Consider the following 16640-nt stretch of genomic DNA (forward strand, 5'->3'; position numbering starts at 1 on the left):
AGGAATAAGCTGTTTAAACTCTTACCCAGTATTGCAATACACTCTACAGCAGACTGCCAGTCCTTGTAATTTTTATCAAAGTTATAGAACAGTCGCCGCATGCAGTCCTTCAATGACACATCTCTCCGTTCTTCAGCATTTATCAGATTAGCCAACTTCTTCTCGATTGTTTTGGTCCAGTATCGTTTACAGCCCTTCTTGGTAGACTTCAACTCATATTCTTCTGGCAAGTTGCGGGTGGTGAAACTCTCTGGAATTTCCAGCTGGTACCGGTTCCTGCCAATCCCCCAATAGACTATGGTCCTGCAGCCAATTCGATTGCGCTGTTTCTCTAAATACTCCAGGAGGCTCTGTTCATTTTCTCTTATGTCAGCAAGAGCTTGGTCATAATCTGAGTCAAATCCTGCTTTTGGAGTAATAAGTCCAGTCTTACGAGCCTTTTCATGGTCAAAGGCTGTATCCCAACGGTTCAGTTCTGTAGTCAAATCAGGAAAACGGCCTTCAGGATTTTTTGTCTGGAGAGTAATGACCTGCTTAAGGAGTTTAGACTTAAAGTCATCAACAACTTCTTCCGTTACCTCTATAATTTTACACATTACTTTGAATCCTTCCAGAGCAGAAAGAAAATCAATAATCTTTTTTTTGCTATATGTAGTTTCTTCATACATTATAGCCCTGCTATCTGGGTGGTTCTGGCTCTTCAGGGGAGATCCAACATTATGTATTTTGCTCAGCAGCCTCTCAAGGTCTGGAAGCTTCTTTAAAAGGTCTGCAACCTCCGAGATCTTGTCAGGCACAGCCATGAGGTCTTCTATGGCATCTAGTCGATCATTGATAGGGAAGGGGCTACAGAGTGGGGCACAAAGCCACTGCTTTAGGAGCCGCTTACCAAAGGGAGTATGGCAAGTGTCAATTCTCTCTAGCAGAGTCCCTTCAGTAGAACCATTTGTCCCATTCAGAAAGATCTCCAAGTTGTTTAATGTCACTGCATCGAGCACCATTCGTTGATTGGCTTTAGCAAAGATAGCACCAGGCCTTGTGGCACTCACCATGTCAGAATCTAAGGGAATATATTCTTCAAAATTAGCCATCGATAAAAGCTCCTGGTCAATAAGGCATTTTTTGAGGTAGAAAACACAACCACCCAGAGCAGACAGGGCGAGTTCACTCTTCTCTCCTGGTGTCAACCCAATGGAATCAGACTCTGAGGTCATACCTTTAAGCACCTGGGGTAACATCACCCCACTGTCCTCATTTACCTTTTCTGTAAAATATCCGCCCTCAAGGAGAATCCTCAAAGTTTTGGCTGCATCCCAAAACTGGGAGCCTGGTATCAGACCTTCCTGAAGAGAAGAGGATAATGAACTCTTCAGAATCATCTTAGTTTCTGCTGAGAGATTTCCTTTCTCCAACAAGACTTGGACCGGAGGGTAGTGTGCCACTAGAGTCCTGAACCTGGAACAATGGCGATCGTCTGCAAACTGACCTATGTAAAATTTTCCCAGGGAGGTATCGACAAAGCACACACCATACACACGACTGTGACCAGAACAGTCTTCCTCTTTTTCTTTGACGCTAAGAAGAAACTTGCTGTAGTTCTCAGAGGGGTCACCTTCCAGCACACTGTAGGTCTGTGTACCCTTGGTAATGACCCTACAGATCTCCCTCCTCACCACTCTATCGTGCTTAGAGCTGTGTGCCATCTTGCGGCATCGTGCCTCCATCATTTCTGGGGTCTCAGTCTGTTCCACTCGAGCTACTTTATAACCCTTCTGCACCAGGGAGTCTGAATAGCGCCCAAATGCAATTTCAGGGAAACCGGAATGGGCCCAGTTGCCTTTCATGAATACCAGTCCCAGTTCACTAACTCCAATGAGAGCATCCATGTGATACAACTCATAAAACTTCCCCACCTTATAAAAGATGACAAGATCAAAATTCTGAGACTTAATCTGCCACCACTTCCTCATCCCAGGAGTACAGGAATTAAGGAAATCCTCAGGCACATAAAGTGTGGATGCATCAAAGTCAGGGTGATCAGGCCGCCTCCTGCGTTCATCTCTCCTCTTCTCCTCCCTAAGCCATTCTAAGGTTTCATGATACCAGACAGTGGGCCGACTACCGTCATCACCTCCCCCACTAACGGGCTGGGATTCAGAATTTTGAGGGGCAGAGAAAGCACTCAAAGTACTCTTAGTTTCTGACGAAATGCCAGTTGCTCTTTTAGTGGCTGAGGGCATTTCCTTCCTTGAATTTTTCCTTTTAAGAGAGCCATTTCCAGTCACCATTTTCTTCCGCTTTGGAGCAACTTTGACAGGACTGTATACACCTTCACTCTCACTATCCCCCACTCCACTGCTTATTTCATCGCTGCTTCCTTCCTCCTTTGCATCTGGCTTGAATTCCACATCAGAACCTCCAACGTCACTCTCAGAGTCTGATATGACTCTACGTTTTTTTATTTGGCGGCTGCTACGCCTAGATCCTTGTGTCTTAGGCCGTACTTCTTCTTCACTCTCAATTTCATTATTTTCTTCATGCTTATCTGATGTATTGGTTGCATCTACCTGCCAAGTAAGGAAAGAGTATTAAAAAACAAACTAAAATGTGGTACATTACAATACTGCTGTAGAATATCTCAGTATGCTGCAATTTCGTACACAAAGAGAAGAACCCTCCTCCAGAAATGAGAAACTTTTCTTTCTCAACGAGTATCAACTAGACAATCTCAGTTTCACCCAACATGTAAATAAGTGTCACACTGCAGAATAACGCGACTGCTGTCAAGGGAGTTCTCTCCTGTACAAGTGATGAAACCATTAGCTTGACCATACATCACAAGTACCAACAGGTGATGTCCTCATTAACTGTCACAGCTGTGGAAACAGACTTTAAATGTCCTCCTACAAACACACATGAGAAGAAGTTTACCATTTTACAAATTCTGGAGTAAATCACACTGGTTCTAGTCCTTGATCTTCCATAAACCAGTTGTACATCTTGGGCAAAGCCACATGCCCCTCAGCGTGGGTCACCCTCATGTTTTGTGTTAGGCTGAACGATCCCTGCAGTTACCCAGCCAGTTCTAAATCTCTGATGGGTATGCTACCATTCCTGATCTTAACCCTGAAAATAAAAGTTAGAACTTTTTAAATTTCTCTTAAATACTGCACTATGTTAACTTGCTTATTCCTATTTCATCTAGAAGATAATAGAGTAAGACATACAAAACCAAGCTTAGTTACAGATGAATCTCTTTTGAGTCATAGCTATTCAATGGTCGTGTATTTTTAAATGAATCTATTTGTTTCCCTAACACGTTTTAATTCACTCAATTTGAAACCAAGGTTGCATTTTAAGGTTACTTAACATTTATTCTCATCAATGCAAAATACAACAAATAGTGTAAAAATTAAAAGCGTAAACCTGGATAATCGTCAGGGCCTGACTCCACCTTCATATAGAAGCCTACTACCAGACTCCCTGATCAATTTCTCACCAGGCCATTAGTGTCCCTGACTCTGCTTGCTATCAAAGTGGTTCTATCTCCTGCAACAAGCCTTGCCCTCCTGCAGGATTGAGAAACTAAGTAAAAAAGAGTGCTAACCATTGAGGTTCTCAGAAAGCAAACCTACCTAAAATCCAGAAACATGCATGTATGTGTGTGCTAAAATATTTATATAAAAAAAGGACACCATTTTAATATGCTCTTTGTTTCCCATCACCCTCCTAACACAAAAAGGAGCCCTGGGAGCACAGTGGTTATAGCTCTCAGCTGCTAACCAAAAGGTCAGTGGTTCAAACCCCTCAACTGCTCTGCGAAAGATGTGGCAGTCTGCTTGGAAGACTACAGCCTGAGAAACCCGATGGGACAGTTCTACTCTGTCTTACAGGGTCGCTATGAGAATCGACTTGATGGCAACAGGTCCTGACGCAAACAGTAATGTCCCACCTCCATCTCTTCTTCCTCTTCTGGCTCGGAGGGCTCATCACACACCGCCAACTCAAGCCTCTTAATCTTGTCTTTATTTAAGGCTTCATCTGCACTTTGCATTGCTCTGAGTATTTCAGGCTTTGCACTGTAAAAATGACCTCCCTTCTGGGCTTCCTTTGCTTTTGAACCTAGAAAAAAATATGTTTTTATAAATAAGAACTGTTGGCTGGATAGTTGGTTCGACCTACATTACTTGCACTAATGAGTAAGATTTAAGGTAACAAGTATTTTTAACACTCCATTATTTTCTATTGATATGGATAGATCAATAAAGCACAGACGGAAGGTATCTTTAGGGGAAAGCTACCAGTGAAACAGAAATTACTTATTTTGCGTTCCCTGAAGTTGTCTTAACTGCTGGGTCACCTAGGGACACTTAGTCTCTCTTCTAATGGACTGGGGCCCTGGTGCTAAACAGGTGGGGCATACCTCTCCAAGTGAGGCACTTGAGATATAAAAGGGGTTCTGAGACACTATTTATAAAAAAAAAATTATTCAGGAAGCCAAAGACTACATCGTCAGTTAAATGAAGTTATAATGTTAAAAATGAGTTCGTCCCAAAGGTGGGTAGTTATTTTTTTTTTAAAAGACCTATTTTACAGAACCCTAACATTTCGGGGCCCTCACAAAGTAAAGGGTCACTGAAGAAGAGGAAGACCTTCAACGAGATGGACTGACACGGCGGCTGCAGCAATGCTCAAGCTAACAATGATTGTGAGGCTGGCACAGGACCGGGCAGGGTTTCGTTCCGTTGTACACAGGGTCGCTGTGAGTCGGAACCGACTCAACGGCACCCAACAACAACAACGTTGATACCGCTATCCACTGGGCAAGAGGCGGCATATCACAAATCTAATGCTATACAACCTTTAGGTCTTTTCCAAGAGGCAGAACTAACAGTCTTTGTTCTGTTCTTCTGCCCAAATATAAATAAAATTGGGAAAAAAAACCAAATCTGTCTAAGTTTAACAGATCCAAAAACTAATTAGACACTATTTCCTTCTTTTTCTATACAACCTAAACTTCCAAGGAATTAGCAACTTTTACGGGGTGCCTAAAATAAAGCTACAATTTCTCATTTCTCTAAAGAGCTGCACCAAGCTATAGACTCCAACAAGCAAAATCAGCTTAGAGGGTGGCTCTAAATTTTTCTCGAAGTGCCTGCTGCAGCACTATCCACCCACCCCCATCACTAACTAGTCACACTGTTTCAAGAACTCTTAATGTATAACCTCTACAAATCTAAAGACAAAAGTTCAAAATCAAGGCCTACTTTTTTTCACCCGTGCCTCTTTGCTGATTTAAGCGTGCACTGCAACAATGGGAGATTATCAAGGGTAAACAGTATGCACGGGGTAGACTTGATAAAATAATGACAAGATAATCATTTTCTTGATCTCTTTAAATCACTTCAGAAAGTTTTGTTTAGAATCTCAAAATTAGTCCTGGAAGGGATTTCATTTATCATCTGGTCCAACTCTCTCGTTTTAAGTAAACAGTTTTAGGAAATAAATTACCTTGGCTGGCCAAGATTATACAGCAAATGAGTAGAGAAGCCAGAACCAGATTTCCTGATTCTATTTCCATCTTGCTTGTCAGATTTCCATTTAGACTTCATTTTCTTCAGTTCCCCCTTCACTCCCCGCAGGATGGGCACTATGGCTAACAGGCATGATTCTCAGAGACTTCTGGGAAATTAACCATTGTTCTGATTCCACAACACTGAGTTCAACTAACTGGCCTGACAAGTCTGAGGAAAAGGATCAGGACTTGTTCATGCTCGAGTGTACAGTCTTCTGCAATCATACTGCGTAACTCAAGAGACTGATAAGGTGCACCTAGCCCGTGAGCCTGCACATGTAGGACCTACTGATGTTTGTGAGAAATAAGGCCGGGCCTGGGAGGAGAAAACTGTTCCTGAAGTCTGCTGTGAAACCACCACCCTCAGATGTGCTCACCGTAAGGATTCTGAAGGCCAGGTAGCATGATGTGCACGCATCCTGACTACACTGCCTTTCTTTTGGATCCTTTAAGATGAGGACACTTTAATCTCCCCTATTCGTGTCTGACTCTGGTAATTTGCTTATTTACTCCAATCATGAGATCATTTTTCCTTTAAGGACATAATGCTGTAAGTCACCGAAAGGCCAGAAATAAAAATTCCATTTCACTGGCTAGAGACCAGCTGCATCTTATCCTCCCCACCCCGCCTCATGCCAGAAGCTTTGACAACTGCCACTCCTGCAATAAAATACACTTGATTTCACCAGACGCAAGGGAGGATCTCTCTCTCCCTCCGCCTCGCGCGCGCGCACACACGTACACACACAACAGAGCAGCTCTCTTACCTGTGTATGGCTTTAACAGCCTTTTGCTAACCCAGCCCCTTGTTGGGCTGTCATCAAAAAACTGTACGTGAATGCGGACTGATTTCCCTTTCTCACGGATGAATGTTCCATCAAAGGGGTGGTTGTAAACCAAGCAAGGCCACCAGGGGTAACCCTCCATCTTGGCCCAAACCAAATCACCCGGTGAGAAGTCACAAGAACTGCTGCCAAAAGAAAATACATAACTTGGTTAATATTTGGTCAAATTACCTTAAAGGCAATTACCTACAAATAAATCCAAAAAAGGTATCATTAAGACTCCTTTGAAGTCTTCTGGTAGTAACATTAAAGTTCAGAAATTCTAGAATTAATGATTCTTTTAAACAAACAGTCAAGTTTTGTTTTTTTTTTTAAACAACACAAGTATTACAATTCTATTAAATACAAATACAATAAATTCTGGTATTAAGGGAAGAGACTTCTTCTCAGAATCATTCAAAGTTTAAAAATACAACACATACTGACTATATAATTTGTTAATTACATTAAATGTTCTCATTAGACTTTGATTGGAAGCCGTTCCCAGTTTAGCTCCTACGTATTCCAAACACTCCGAAAGCTACCAACCACTCTACTATTCCCCAAAAAAACTAAGGTAAGAGCTACAGAAAGGCTCAACCAGACACCCGCTATTTAGTTACATGCATGTCGTCTTAAAGGCTGTAAATATTCTCAAGAATGGGATTAGTTAACAAAAACACACATCCTGGCGGTACACCTGATGTTAAAGGGAGCAGGACGCCTCCCGCCCACTGGAATTCTGTTTTGCCTGGTATGAGGCAACAAAGCACTTGAAGGAATCTCGGGGCCATCTTACTGGCTCCCAGGGAAATTAAATGACTAGATCAAAATTCTTGAGCAAAAAATGAGATCTCTAAACCTACCCACTAAAAGTTCCTTTCTGTCCTCAGGTTTCTGACTAAGTCCCAAAAGACATGTGAGGAGAAAAAAGGTTTTGTTTTATACCTATAACTGTAATATATAATAAAACAGCACTGTTTTAACATGCATAAATTAGTCATTCTGGTTTTATCCCCAAGAAAGGAACTTGTGCCTTCTAAGAGAGCTGTTACTTTAAAACGCCAATCATTTGTGTAAATGTAGTGCAAACTGTTTCAAAATGGTGTTCAAGGGTCTTTAAAATGATTAGAAAAGACACCCTTTCAAGTAACCAATTTTTAAAAATTAACATTAACGTCTTTGAATGTATTTGGAAGACAAATGTGCGCCCTCACTAGAGAAATAAATGTCTGTAAATTTCCAAATAAGGTCCTTCTCTGTAAAGCTGTTATAAACCCAATTGTTTACGTAGTAATTTTGTCTTTCATCGTCACTTTACCCTCAATATAGCTTTATACTTACAAAAGCGCATAAATTCTCTGCTGTTAAGAGCCGGCAGTACGCTATAAAATGCTAACACTGAAATACTGAGTAATAGTCACAGTTCCTCTAGCGCTAAGAAGCTTTGAGAAGGAAAAATGTGACACGTTTTGGAAGTGGTTTCCAAGCCAAAAAGAAGAGAATTAACTTAAGCAGGTAGTAAAATGTATTGTATAATAAAACTATTTTAAACATTCCTCAATTTAAAATTTTCTTTACTTAATGCTAACAACTGAAATCTTAAAAACCTATTGATCAACTTAATTCTTTAAAGATAATTTTAAAATTTTATCTCTAGTAATTGTGCAGTTTCCAAAGAATGCCAAAATAAAAATATATACTTTAATTCAATAATAATCCGTAATTTTTCTACCAACACTAAATACTGTATTTAAAAATATGTAAATACAATGTAAGCATGGGATACCATTAGAATGTGCTATAATTTGAATACCTGCTATCTTTTATACACCAGTTCTTATAAGAACCCAGACAATCTTGTGAAGTCACATATACCTGTAAAACTGGCTCTACTTAAAACTTTACAGTATTTCTCTTAACAATCTTATATTAATTTAATTTTACTATTTATTTGACTATATATTCAGACAATCTTAACATTTTTCTCTTTTCATTTAACTGGGACTCTGTTAATATGAACAAGGATCATCTAGTCCTATGCAATGTAAACCCAATTTGAAAATAACTGGGCCAAAAAGAAAGATATATATTAACAGTAAAACACAATCGCTATTCATAAAGCCCAAACTGAAATGCCAAAATAAATACTGAATTATGATATACTTCAGTAAGATTCAATTATGATTTTACAACTCAGTGTTTCTCAAGTTTAAGATTATGTATTTTAAGTGTCCAGTTTGGTAATCTTAGGGATTTTAAAGACACTGAAAAAAAATTAAGACAGGAAAAGCTAACAGCTAACAGCTCAGAAAGATACATGTAAAAGCTTTCCTAGAACTAAAAGTAAGAAATGAGTTAGAAAACAGATTTTTAAAATCATGTTATTTTTGCTTTCTCTTTAGTCTATAACTTTGGTGTCCATTACTGGTTGTGCCCAAAATTTGTAATAACATTTTTGGATATCTACTTGTTTTTTTGGTTGGAGCTCTGGTGGCGCAGTGGTTAAGAGCTACGACTTGTAACCAAAAGGCTGGCCGTTCAAATCCACCAGCTGCTCTTTGGAAGCCCTATGGGGCAGTTCTACTCTGTCCTACAAGGTCGCTTTGAGTCAGAATTGACTCACCGGCAACAGGTTTGGTTTCTTGTTTACTTTGTTTTTACCTGTAGCAAATACATAGCAAGACATCTGCCATTTCAACATTTTTTTTACACGTACAATTCAATGACAGTAATTACCTCCATCATGCTGTGCAACCATCACCAGTGTACTTTCCTAAATCTTTCCACCACCCTTAACAAAAGTTCAGTGCACCAACGCCCCCCAAACAATGACTCCCTTCTCCCCTCGTCTCTTGAGAACCACTAATAAACTCTGGTCTCTATACACTGCCTATTCCAGGTATTTCATACAAGTGGAATCATATAGTTTTTGTTGTTTTGTGACTGAAATTTCATTGGGTATCTACTTTAAAAAAAAAAAAATCAGTAGATTTTAAAGCCTTACAAAAGATAAACTGGGTTTGTCTAAAAAAACTTGGGTATATAAACGTGAGTCACCACAGATACGAAAAAAAAATTCTCAAATCAACCAGTCTGCTCTAACAACTCAATTCGATACTTAGAAAACAGAAGTAGCCAGAGGAGTAATTCATTCTTCCCATCACACCTACCTATCTACCTGCACCTGTGCCCACATACCCTGCATGCCTTCCTTCAGCTGTGGTGTCTTAGTTACCTAAGTGCTGCTATAACAGAAATACCACGAGGGGATGGCTTTAACTAACAGAAGTTTATTCTCTCACAGTCTAGGAGGCTAGAAGTCCAAATTCAGGGTGTCAGCTCCAGGAGAAGGTTTTCTCTCTCTGTCGGCTCTGGGGTAAGGTCCTTGTCATCAATCTTCCCCTGGTCTAGGATCTTCCAAGAGCAGGGACCCCAGGGTACAAAGGACACTCTCCCCTCCTGGTTCTTCATTCTTGGCGGCAAGAGGTCCCTCTCTGCTTTCTTTTTCTTTTATAGCTCAGAAGAGATTGACTCAAAATACAACCTAATTCTGTAGACTAAGTCCTGCCTCATTAATGTAACTGCCTCTAATCCTGCCTCAATATCATAGAGGTTAGGATTTACAACACACAGGAAAATCACATCAGATGACAAGATGGTGGACAATAACACAATACTGGGAATCATGGCCCAGCCAAGTTGACACATATTTTGGGGGGACACAATTCAATGCATAACATAGGGGAAAACTAAGGCCCATCACCTGTGCGCTAGGCTCTAGGGTGACCACAGAAAAGTATCCAAATTGAACTCATGCAATTTCCTAAACAGTATTAGAAAAGAAACAGAAAGAAACCAGGGATCTTTGGAGAGTAGCTAATTCCATACCTTAGAGCAAAGAGACTTGAAGACGGGATACCCTGTCATCAGAAAGAAAAATGTTTTCAAAAGTTCTGAGATAATGTTTAAAAAAAACCATAAAAGTCAGCTTAAAAGAGGCTCCACTGGCCAATTATGACAAGTTTAACATTTTTAAAGAAATAACTTTTAATTAAATAGATTACAACAAGTTAGATCTGTAAAACTGAGTCCACAATGATACTTTTTAAAAAAGTTTGAGTTTTCTTTTCTTTTACAGTAATTGATATTAGAAACAAAACCTGTTGCCGTCTAGTCGAGTCCGACCCATAGCGACCCTATACGACATAGCAGAACTGCCCCAGAGGGTTTCCAAGGAGCGGCTTGGTGGGTTCAAACTGCCGACCTTTTGGTTAACAGTCATATCACTTTAACCACTGCGCCACCAGGGCTCCAATTAATATTATATTAGGTGTTAAATTACTTGGAAAAATATATTATTCATAAATAACTCTAACTGTATGAAAATCCTCAGGAAGGAAAGATAAGTGAACACCCAAAACTAGGGCACATAGTTACCATCAACTACTTATTTTTTTTACATTTTTTATTGATACATGTATTTATATATGTATACTTATAGAAATATAAAAACACAACATTCACCAAATCAGCATTTTTTGTGTGTACAATTTAGTGATACCAATTACATTAATCATGCTGTGCAACCATCACCAATAATCACTGCCGAATTTTCCATCACCATAAATAGAAACTCACTGCTTCCCCAACAATGACTGTCCCTTTTCCTCTGCCTCCTGCCCTGGTAACCACTAATTTGTACTATACATTTGCTTATTCTAGATACTTCGTGTAAGTGAGCTTATACAGTTTTTGTCCTTTTGTAGCTGACTTATTTCACTCAGCATGTTGTTTTCAAGGTCCACCTATGTTGTAGCATGTATCAGGACTTCATTTCGCTTCATGGCTGAGTAGTAGTCCATTTTATGTATATACCACATTTTGTTTATCCAGTCATTTGTTAATGGGCATTTAGGTTGTTCTCACCTTTTGGCTATTGTGAACACTGCTGCAATCAACTCTGGTTTACATGTGTCTGTTTTCCTCACTGCTTTCAAGTCACTTGTGTATATACCTAAGAGTGGAACTGCTGGGTCATACGGTAGGTCTGTGTTTAAGAACTAAGGCTCTTTTTAAAAATATTTCATTGTCAGGTCTGACATACCATTTCTTGGCTATGAATGGGGCTAGGGCATACACTTAAAAGGTCAACAGATTTTTTACGGTCCTCATCACCCACGGACATGTTATCAGGAGGGACCAGTCCCTGGGGAAGGACATCATGCTTGGAAAAGTAAAAGGTCAGTGAAAAAGAGGAAGACCCTTGACGAGATGCACTGACACGGCGGCTCCAACAGTGGTCTCAAATACAGCAATAATTGCGAGGATGGCGCAGGACCCGTGCAGTGTTTCATTCTGCTGCACAGAGGGTTGAGTCTCTTCCGACTCGATGGCACTTAACAACAATATCACCCATAATAATTACCACTAAAATGGGATTGTGAAAAGTAAGCCAGCCAAGATTGGGGGGGACAGGTGGATTTAAAAAAAAAAGCCAGATTTAAGTGGTCACACTGCTTACAGCTCTCTCAATTATGACCTCGATAAACTACAGAAAAGTGAAGTACTGAGAAGCAGGTCCAGGGCACAAATGTCCTCCTACTTTTTTCTAGTGGCCATTTGCTTCAAGTTGATGTCATCAGGATGCTTTCCTTCCTCATCTCCCACAGCCTATGTCAACACCAACACCTGTCTACTGCCTAGGTCTCCCTCAACAACTCCTCTAAATCCTCTCCATCCGCACGGCCACTGCCCACATCCTCGGCCAATATCAAATCAGCCTAACTAGCCTCCCTGCAAACCACCACACTTCAGCCAGAGATGGTTCTAACACATAAATCTCCCCTAGGGGTTTCTTAAACAAAACTCACAGAAGCATCAAACATAAAGGAAACAACTGGCAACTTTACAAACAATGACTTCTATTCATCAAAAGATGCCATAAACTGAGCCAAAGAACAATCCAGAGTAGAAGATATTTGCATCCCATATAAAAGAACTAGGAAAAAAAAAGACTTGAGCAAACACCTCAGCACAAAGGAAATCTAATGACAAAACATTAGAAGACCTCAACTTCTTTAAGGCTTTAATCAGTCTCTCAGAGTAAGTCTGTGGGAAAAGAACTAGATTTGTTTGGCCTTTTGTACCTGGTTTCTGAAAACAGCCTGAGCAAGCAATTAAGGTACTCTTTTTCTAAAACAGCCAGTCAAGTAGGAACCACACAGACCCCACACCTGGTCAACTAGCTTCAGGAAAGCGGGGAGGGCATGATACAGTCATGCATATTCACTGACTGGATCGATCCTAACTATGCACTAAGGCCCCAGTCATGCATATATTCAATGAGTAGGGGGACCCTGGACCTTGGAGCTCTCTTTGGGGCCTGCGGGATTGGTGAGAAGATCCATGAACAGGAGAAGGCGGCATGGACCTGAGGACAATGGAGGCCACGCCGGTAACGCCAGACCTTGCCTGATGCGTCTCTTCCCTTGTATCCTTTCTGGTTATAATAAATGGTAACTGTAAGTATCGGTAATAATTTCCGTGAATTTTGTGAGCCGTTATAGAGAACTGAAGAACTCACAGGGGGCAATGAGCAGGTAGGGGCTGGCAGTAGAGTCAGTTTGTGTAGCTCCAGCTGTGGATGACTGGGTGATAAAGGCTGCACAGGCAGTTCATGAAGGACAGGGTCCTTCTAGCTTGTGACCTGGCACCAGAGGGCTAGAGGAAGAGAGAAGGGCTTGCTGGTCTCAAGTGCAGAGTGTTGTGCAGACTCCCAAGTCTACAGCTGGTTTCCAATGGCCTGGCCTCAGGGGTCCAGGGATGTTTTGACCTAACTCTGGGGTGTTTAGGGTGAGAGGAAGTACCACAGAAGAAGTGACTGGTGACAAGGATCTTGCAGATGTGGGAAGGGAAAGCCTGAATCCATTTCTAGGAGGGAACTGGATTCATGCTGATTCTTGTCACACAGCTAGTGACAATGGTGGGGTATGCCCACCTTGCCCCTTGCAGTTGGCGACTGCAGTGACACACAGTCCAAATGTCTTTGTGACCCATTAGCCTGTTCACGAGTGGGTCTCCAAAACTCTCTCCAATGCTCCCTCCTCAGCCCTTCATTCTAGCCACGACCTTCCTCTTCCTAAACAGGCATCCCACCCCTACCTTTGTCTGGCTAACTCTTCCTGTTTGTCCTTCCGCGCTCAGAGAGCTGAAAGCCTACCCTGATACCCCTCCTCCATAGCACACAGAAGCTACCTCCTATAGCTCATACACTCGGCTACCTACCACTCTAGAATGGCCTTACTTATCCTGTTCACTGCTGTATCTTAGGTCTACAATGCCTAATCCTGTGCCTGGCAGAGTGTAAAGAACAATCCTATAATAAATGCATCAGTTTAGCACAGACGTAGGAAAAATCAATTCATGTTCAAGTATAAACATTGTTAACACATCATATATCTCTCACCCTGAAAAAGATAGCGTATTCTCGGAGATGCAGGCCCTGTTCTCTACACCCAGCTTGTACTAATGTTCTATAGTATATATTTAAACTGTCAGAAAGGTTGCTTAAAAGAGGGTAACACTATAATCACACTGAGACTGAAAAATCTGCGGATGCCTGTAGGAAATCTTAAAGTCAGCACATTTGAAATGGATTACTCAGAACCACTAACTGGCTCTTCTACCTTGAATGTGGTTTGTTTGGGATTTCTTTATGAATATTGTATCTCTTCATCTGTTCTTCAAAGAACTACCTACACTTTGTGCCTAAGACAATAGCTGGTTTATCAAAACGTTGCTCAATGCTCCAGGAAAAGGCCAGCCAAGGCCTTCAACAGCACGGAAGTGCCCATGAAGCGCCTATAAAGCGAGAAGGACATCTCGAGGCAGCCCTCCATGCAATCGCGTCCATCCACCCTACCCACTAGGGCCAGATCATGGCCTTTAGAGGTCCACCAACAATACAAGATAAATCCTGCCTGCAGAGGAATCTGGGAAAGAACCAGAGTACCTGACCGAGCAGTGACCTGGGCCAGGAAAAAACACCAAACACCTGACTTCATTGTAACGTCAGCTGTAACCCATTAACTAGAACAAAAACAAGCTATCCATCATAAAAACCAAAAACCAATCCCGTTGCTGTCGAGTCGTTTCCGACGCACAGGACCCCATAGGACAGAACAGAACTGCCCCACAGGGTTTCCAAGGCTGTAAATCTTTATGGAAGCAGACTGCCACATCTTTCTCCTGTAGAGCGGCTTGGTGGGTTTGAACCAACGTTTTCGTTAGCAGCCAAGGGCTTAACCACCTGCGCCACCAAGGCTCCTCCATCATAGATCAGACATGTTGCATGTAAGCACCAAGTGTATAAACCCACACCCGCACTGCCCGGCACAGACCTCTCTCTACCCGGGCGGGGGGCGACTCTCGGCGCTTCACTTGTCCATTGTGAGATACTTGGCACACCGGCCTCTGTATGTTAAGTTCCCTAATAAAGCTTTGTATGATCAGCTTGGCTTTTGCTGACTGTCTTTTCGGAATCCGACTCCTGCAGCTGGTCCAGTGGCGTGCGACACACCCTCAACTCCGAAAAAATTACAGTGCCCAATTCCCCATGGAATCATCAGTAAGAACTACACTATTTCATAAAATAACATTTTTTCAATTCGACCCTAAACTTCCACGTGTGTCAAAATTAATACAACTTCTTTCTAAAATTTTCAGTTCTTCTGGTTAATGTGCCGCCTTGCCCACACTATGACCCAGCTCGGTCCCAGCAGCTTCTGCGGCCTCCCTCCACCCTCCCGATCTACGCAATCCTCACTCGGTCCAATCACGCCTCTAGGTCCGCCCTAAGACACACCCCCGGCGGCGCTCTCAGAACCTGGCCCACCCCCACTCCCACCCTCTCAACAGCCCACTTACCCAGGCGGCGGGACCACGGTCCCCCAAGGAGTCTCGGCATCCGTGGCTCAGATCCACCTAGTGTGTGCCTCAAGCATCAACTGACCTCCCAACTGTGCACTAAGAGCCTCTTCGTCGCACCCCACACAGCCCGCCGCGCCCCCACACTCCCGGATGCAGGCATTCCTCCTTCCCGCCACCCCTCCCCCGCCTTGGGCAGGAACAACCCCCTCCGCCACCCCGGGCATGCACCATTGCCTTCCCGCGCCCCCCGCACAGAGCAGGCGCCGCTCCTTTCTCTTCCCGCCCCACATCCGGTGCTCCCATCTGCCGTTTCTCCTCCCTATCCCGAGCCGCAGGCATCTCCCTTTCCTCCACCCAGCACCCCCCAGGCGAAACACATCTCCTCTCCCTTCGGCGTTAACTCTTCGCGTCTCTCCACCCCTCCAACCCTTCCTGCACAGCCTATTTCCTCCTGCAACCCCCGCTCACAATCTACACCCCCAAATGCTCGAAGCCAGCCCCGACACTCTTTCAAGGCAACTGTGCAGCTCCGAGCCCAGGGCCTAGCCGCGTATCCCCTCGCCCCTTTCGCGAGCCTCCCTTGCCCGGGCTCCGTACGCTCGCCGCCGTGCCCCCCGCCTTCGGCCTCCACCCACTACCTGGGGCGGACCGCAGGGGCCGCCGGCCTCCGCAGCCCTCCGTTGAGTTTCTTCGCCTCGGGCGGCGACGCGGAGCCTGCCAAGGGCCCAGGCCCGGCCTCGCTCCAGGCCGCATCCCCGCTGCGGGAAGGAGAGGGCCCAGTGGCGGCGGCCGTGCTGCCTCCGCTTGAGGGCCTGGTTGGGACCTTGTTGGCATTATTCAGCGAAGGAGACTTGGGGAAGAAGGTGTACAAGGTGCTCTGTCGCGACATAGCGACGGTGAGCCAGGCGCAGCCGCTACGTCCGACACAGCGACCAAACGCACCACATCCACCGCGCGACTCCGGCTGGCGGGAAACCCGGGGGGAGGCGCGCTCCGCCAGAGGAACACAGGCCCGAGCGGCCAATCAGCAGGCGCCTCGGCGGGCGCGGGCGGTGCCTCTCCCGGCGCGCGCTCCCAGCCCCGCCCCCTCGGGGCGCGAGGGCGACGTGGGGTGGGGAGGGGGCACGCCGAGCGGCAGAGCTTCCGCCGCTACCCACAGTGTCCCGCGGCGCCAGGTGCCGTTGTCCTGGCGCCTTCGAATCGGTTTGTCCGTTCAGGACTGGAAAGCTTTGTCCTGAAGTTAGGTGCGCCTGCCCGACTACCCGCCTCGGGAAAACCCTCCCTTACTGGAACGGAAGCGGGCGGCCTTG

At 43.8% G+C, this 16640-nt stretch overlaps 1 protein-coding gene across 1 annotated transcript in view; it reads right to left on the reverse strand.

Moving 5' to 3' along the window:
* MSH6 (mutS homolog 6) overlaps positions 1–16286 on the reverse strand; it is a 20518-nt gene extending 4232 nt beyond the window's left edge. Inside the window, exons 1-4 of the mRNA XM_012556540.2 lie at positions 15969–16286; positions 6343–6545; positions 3953–4122; positions 26–2567 (exon numbers count right to left, since the gene is read on the reverse strand). Of these exons, the coding sequence (XP_012411994.1) occupies positions 26–2567; positions 3953–4122; positions 6343–6545; positions 15969–16219 (3166 nt within the window). The 5' untranslated portion in view covers positions 16220–16286. The remainder of the gene's footprint in view (positions 1–25; positions 2568–3952; positions 4123–6342; positions 6546–15968) is intronic.
* Between the last annotated feature and the right edge of the window lie 354 nt (positions 16287–16640).

Source organism: Trichechus manatus, unplaced genomic scaffold (genome assembly GCF_000243295.1).
Source record: "Trichechus manatus latirostris isolate Lorelei unplaced genomic scaffold, TriManLat1.0 scaffold00005, whole genome shotgun sequence".
NCBI classification, from domain to species: Eukaryota; Metazoa; Chordata; class Mammalia; order Sirenia; family Trichechidae; genus Trichechus; species Trichechus manatus.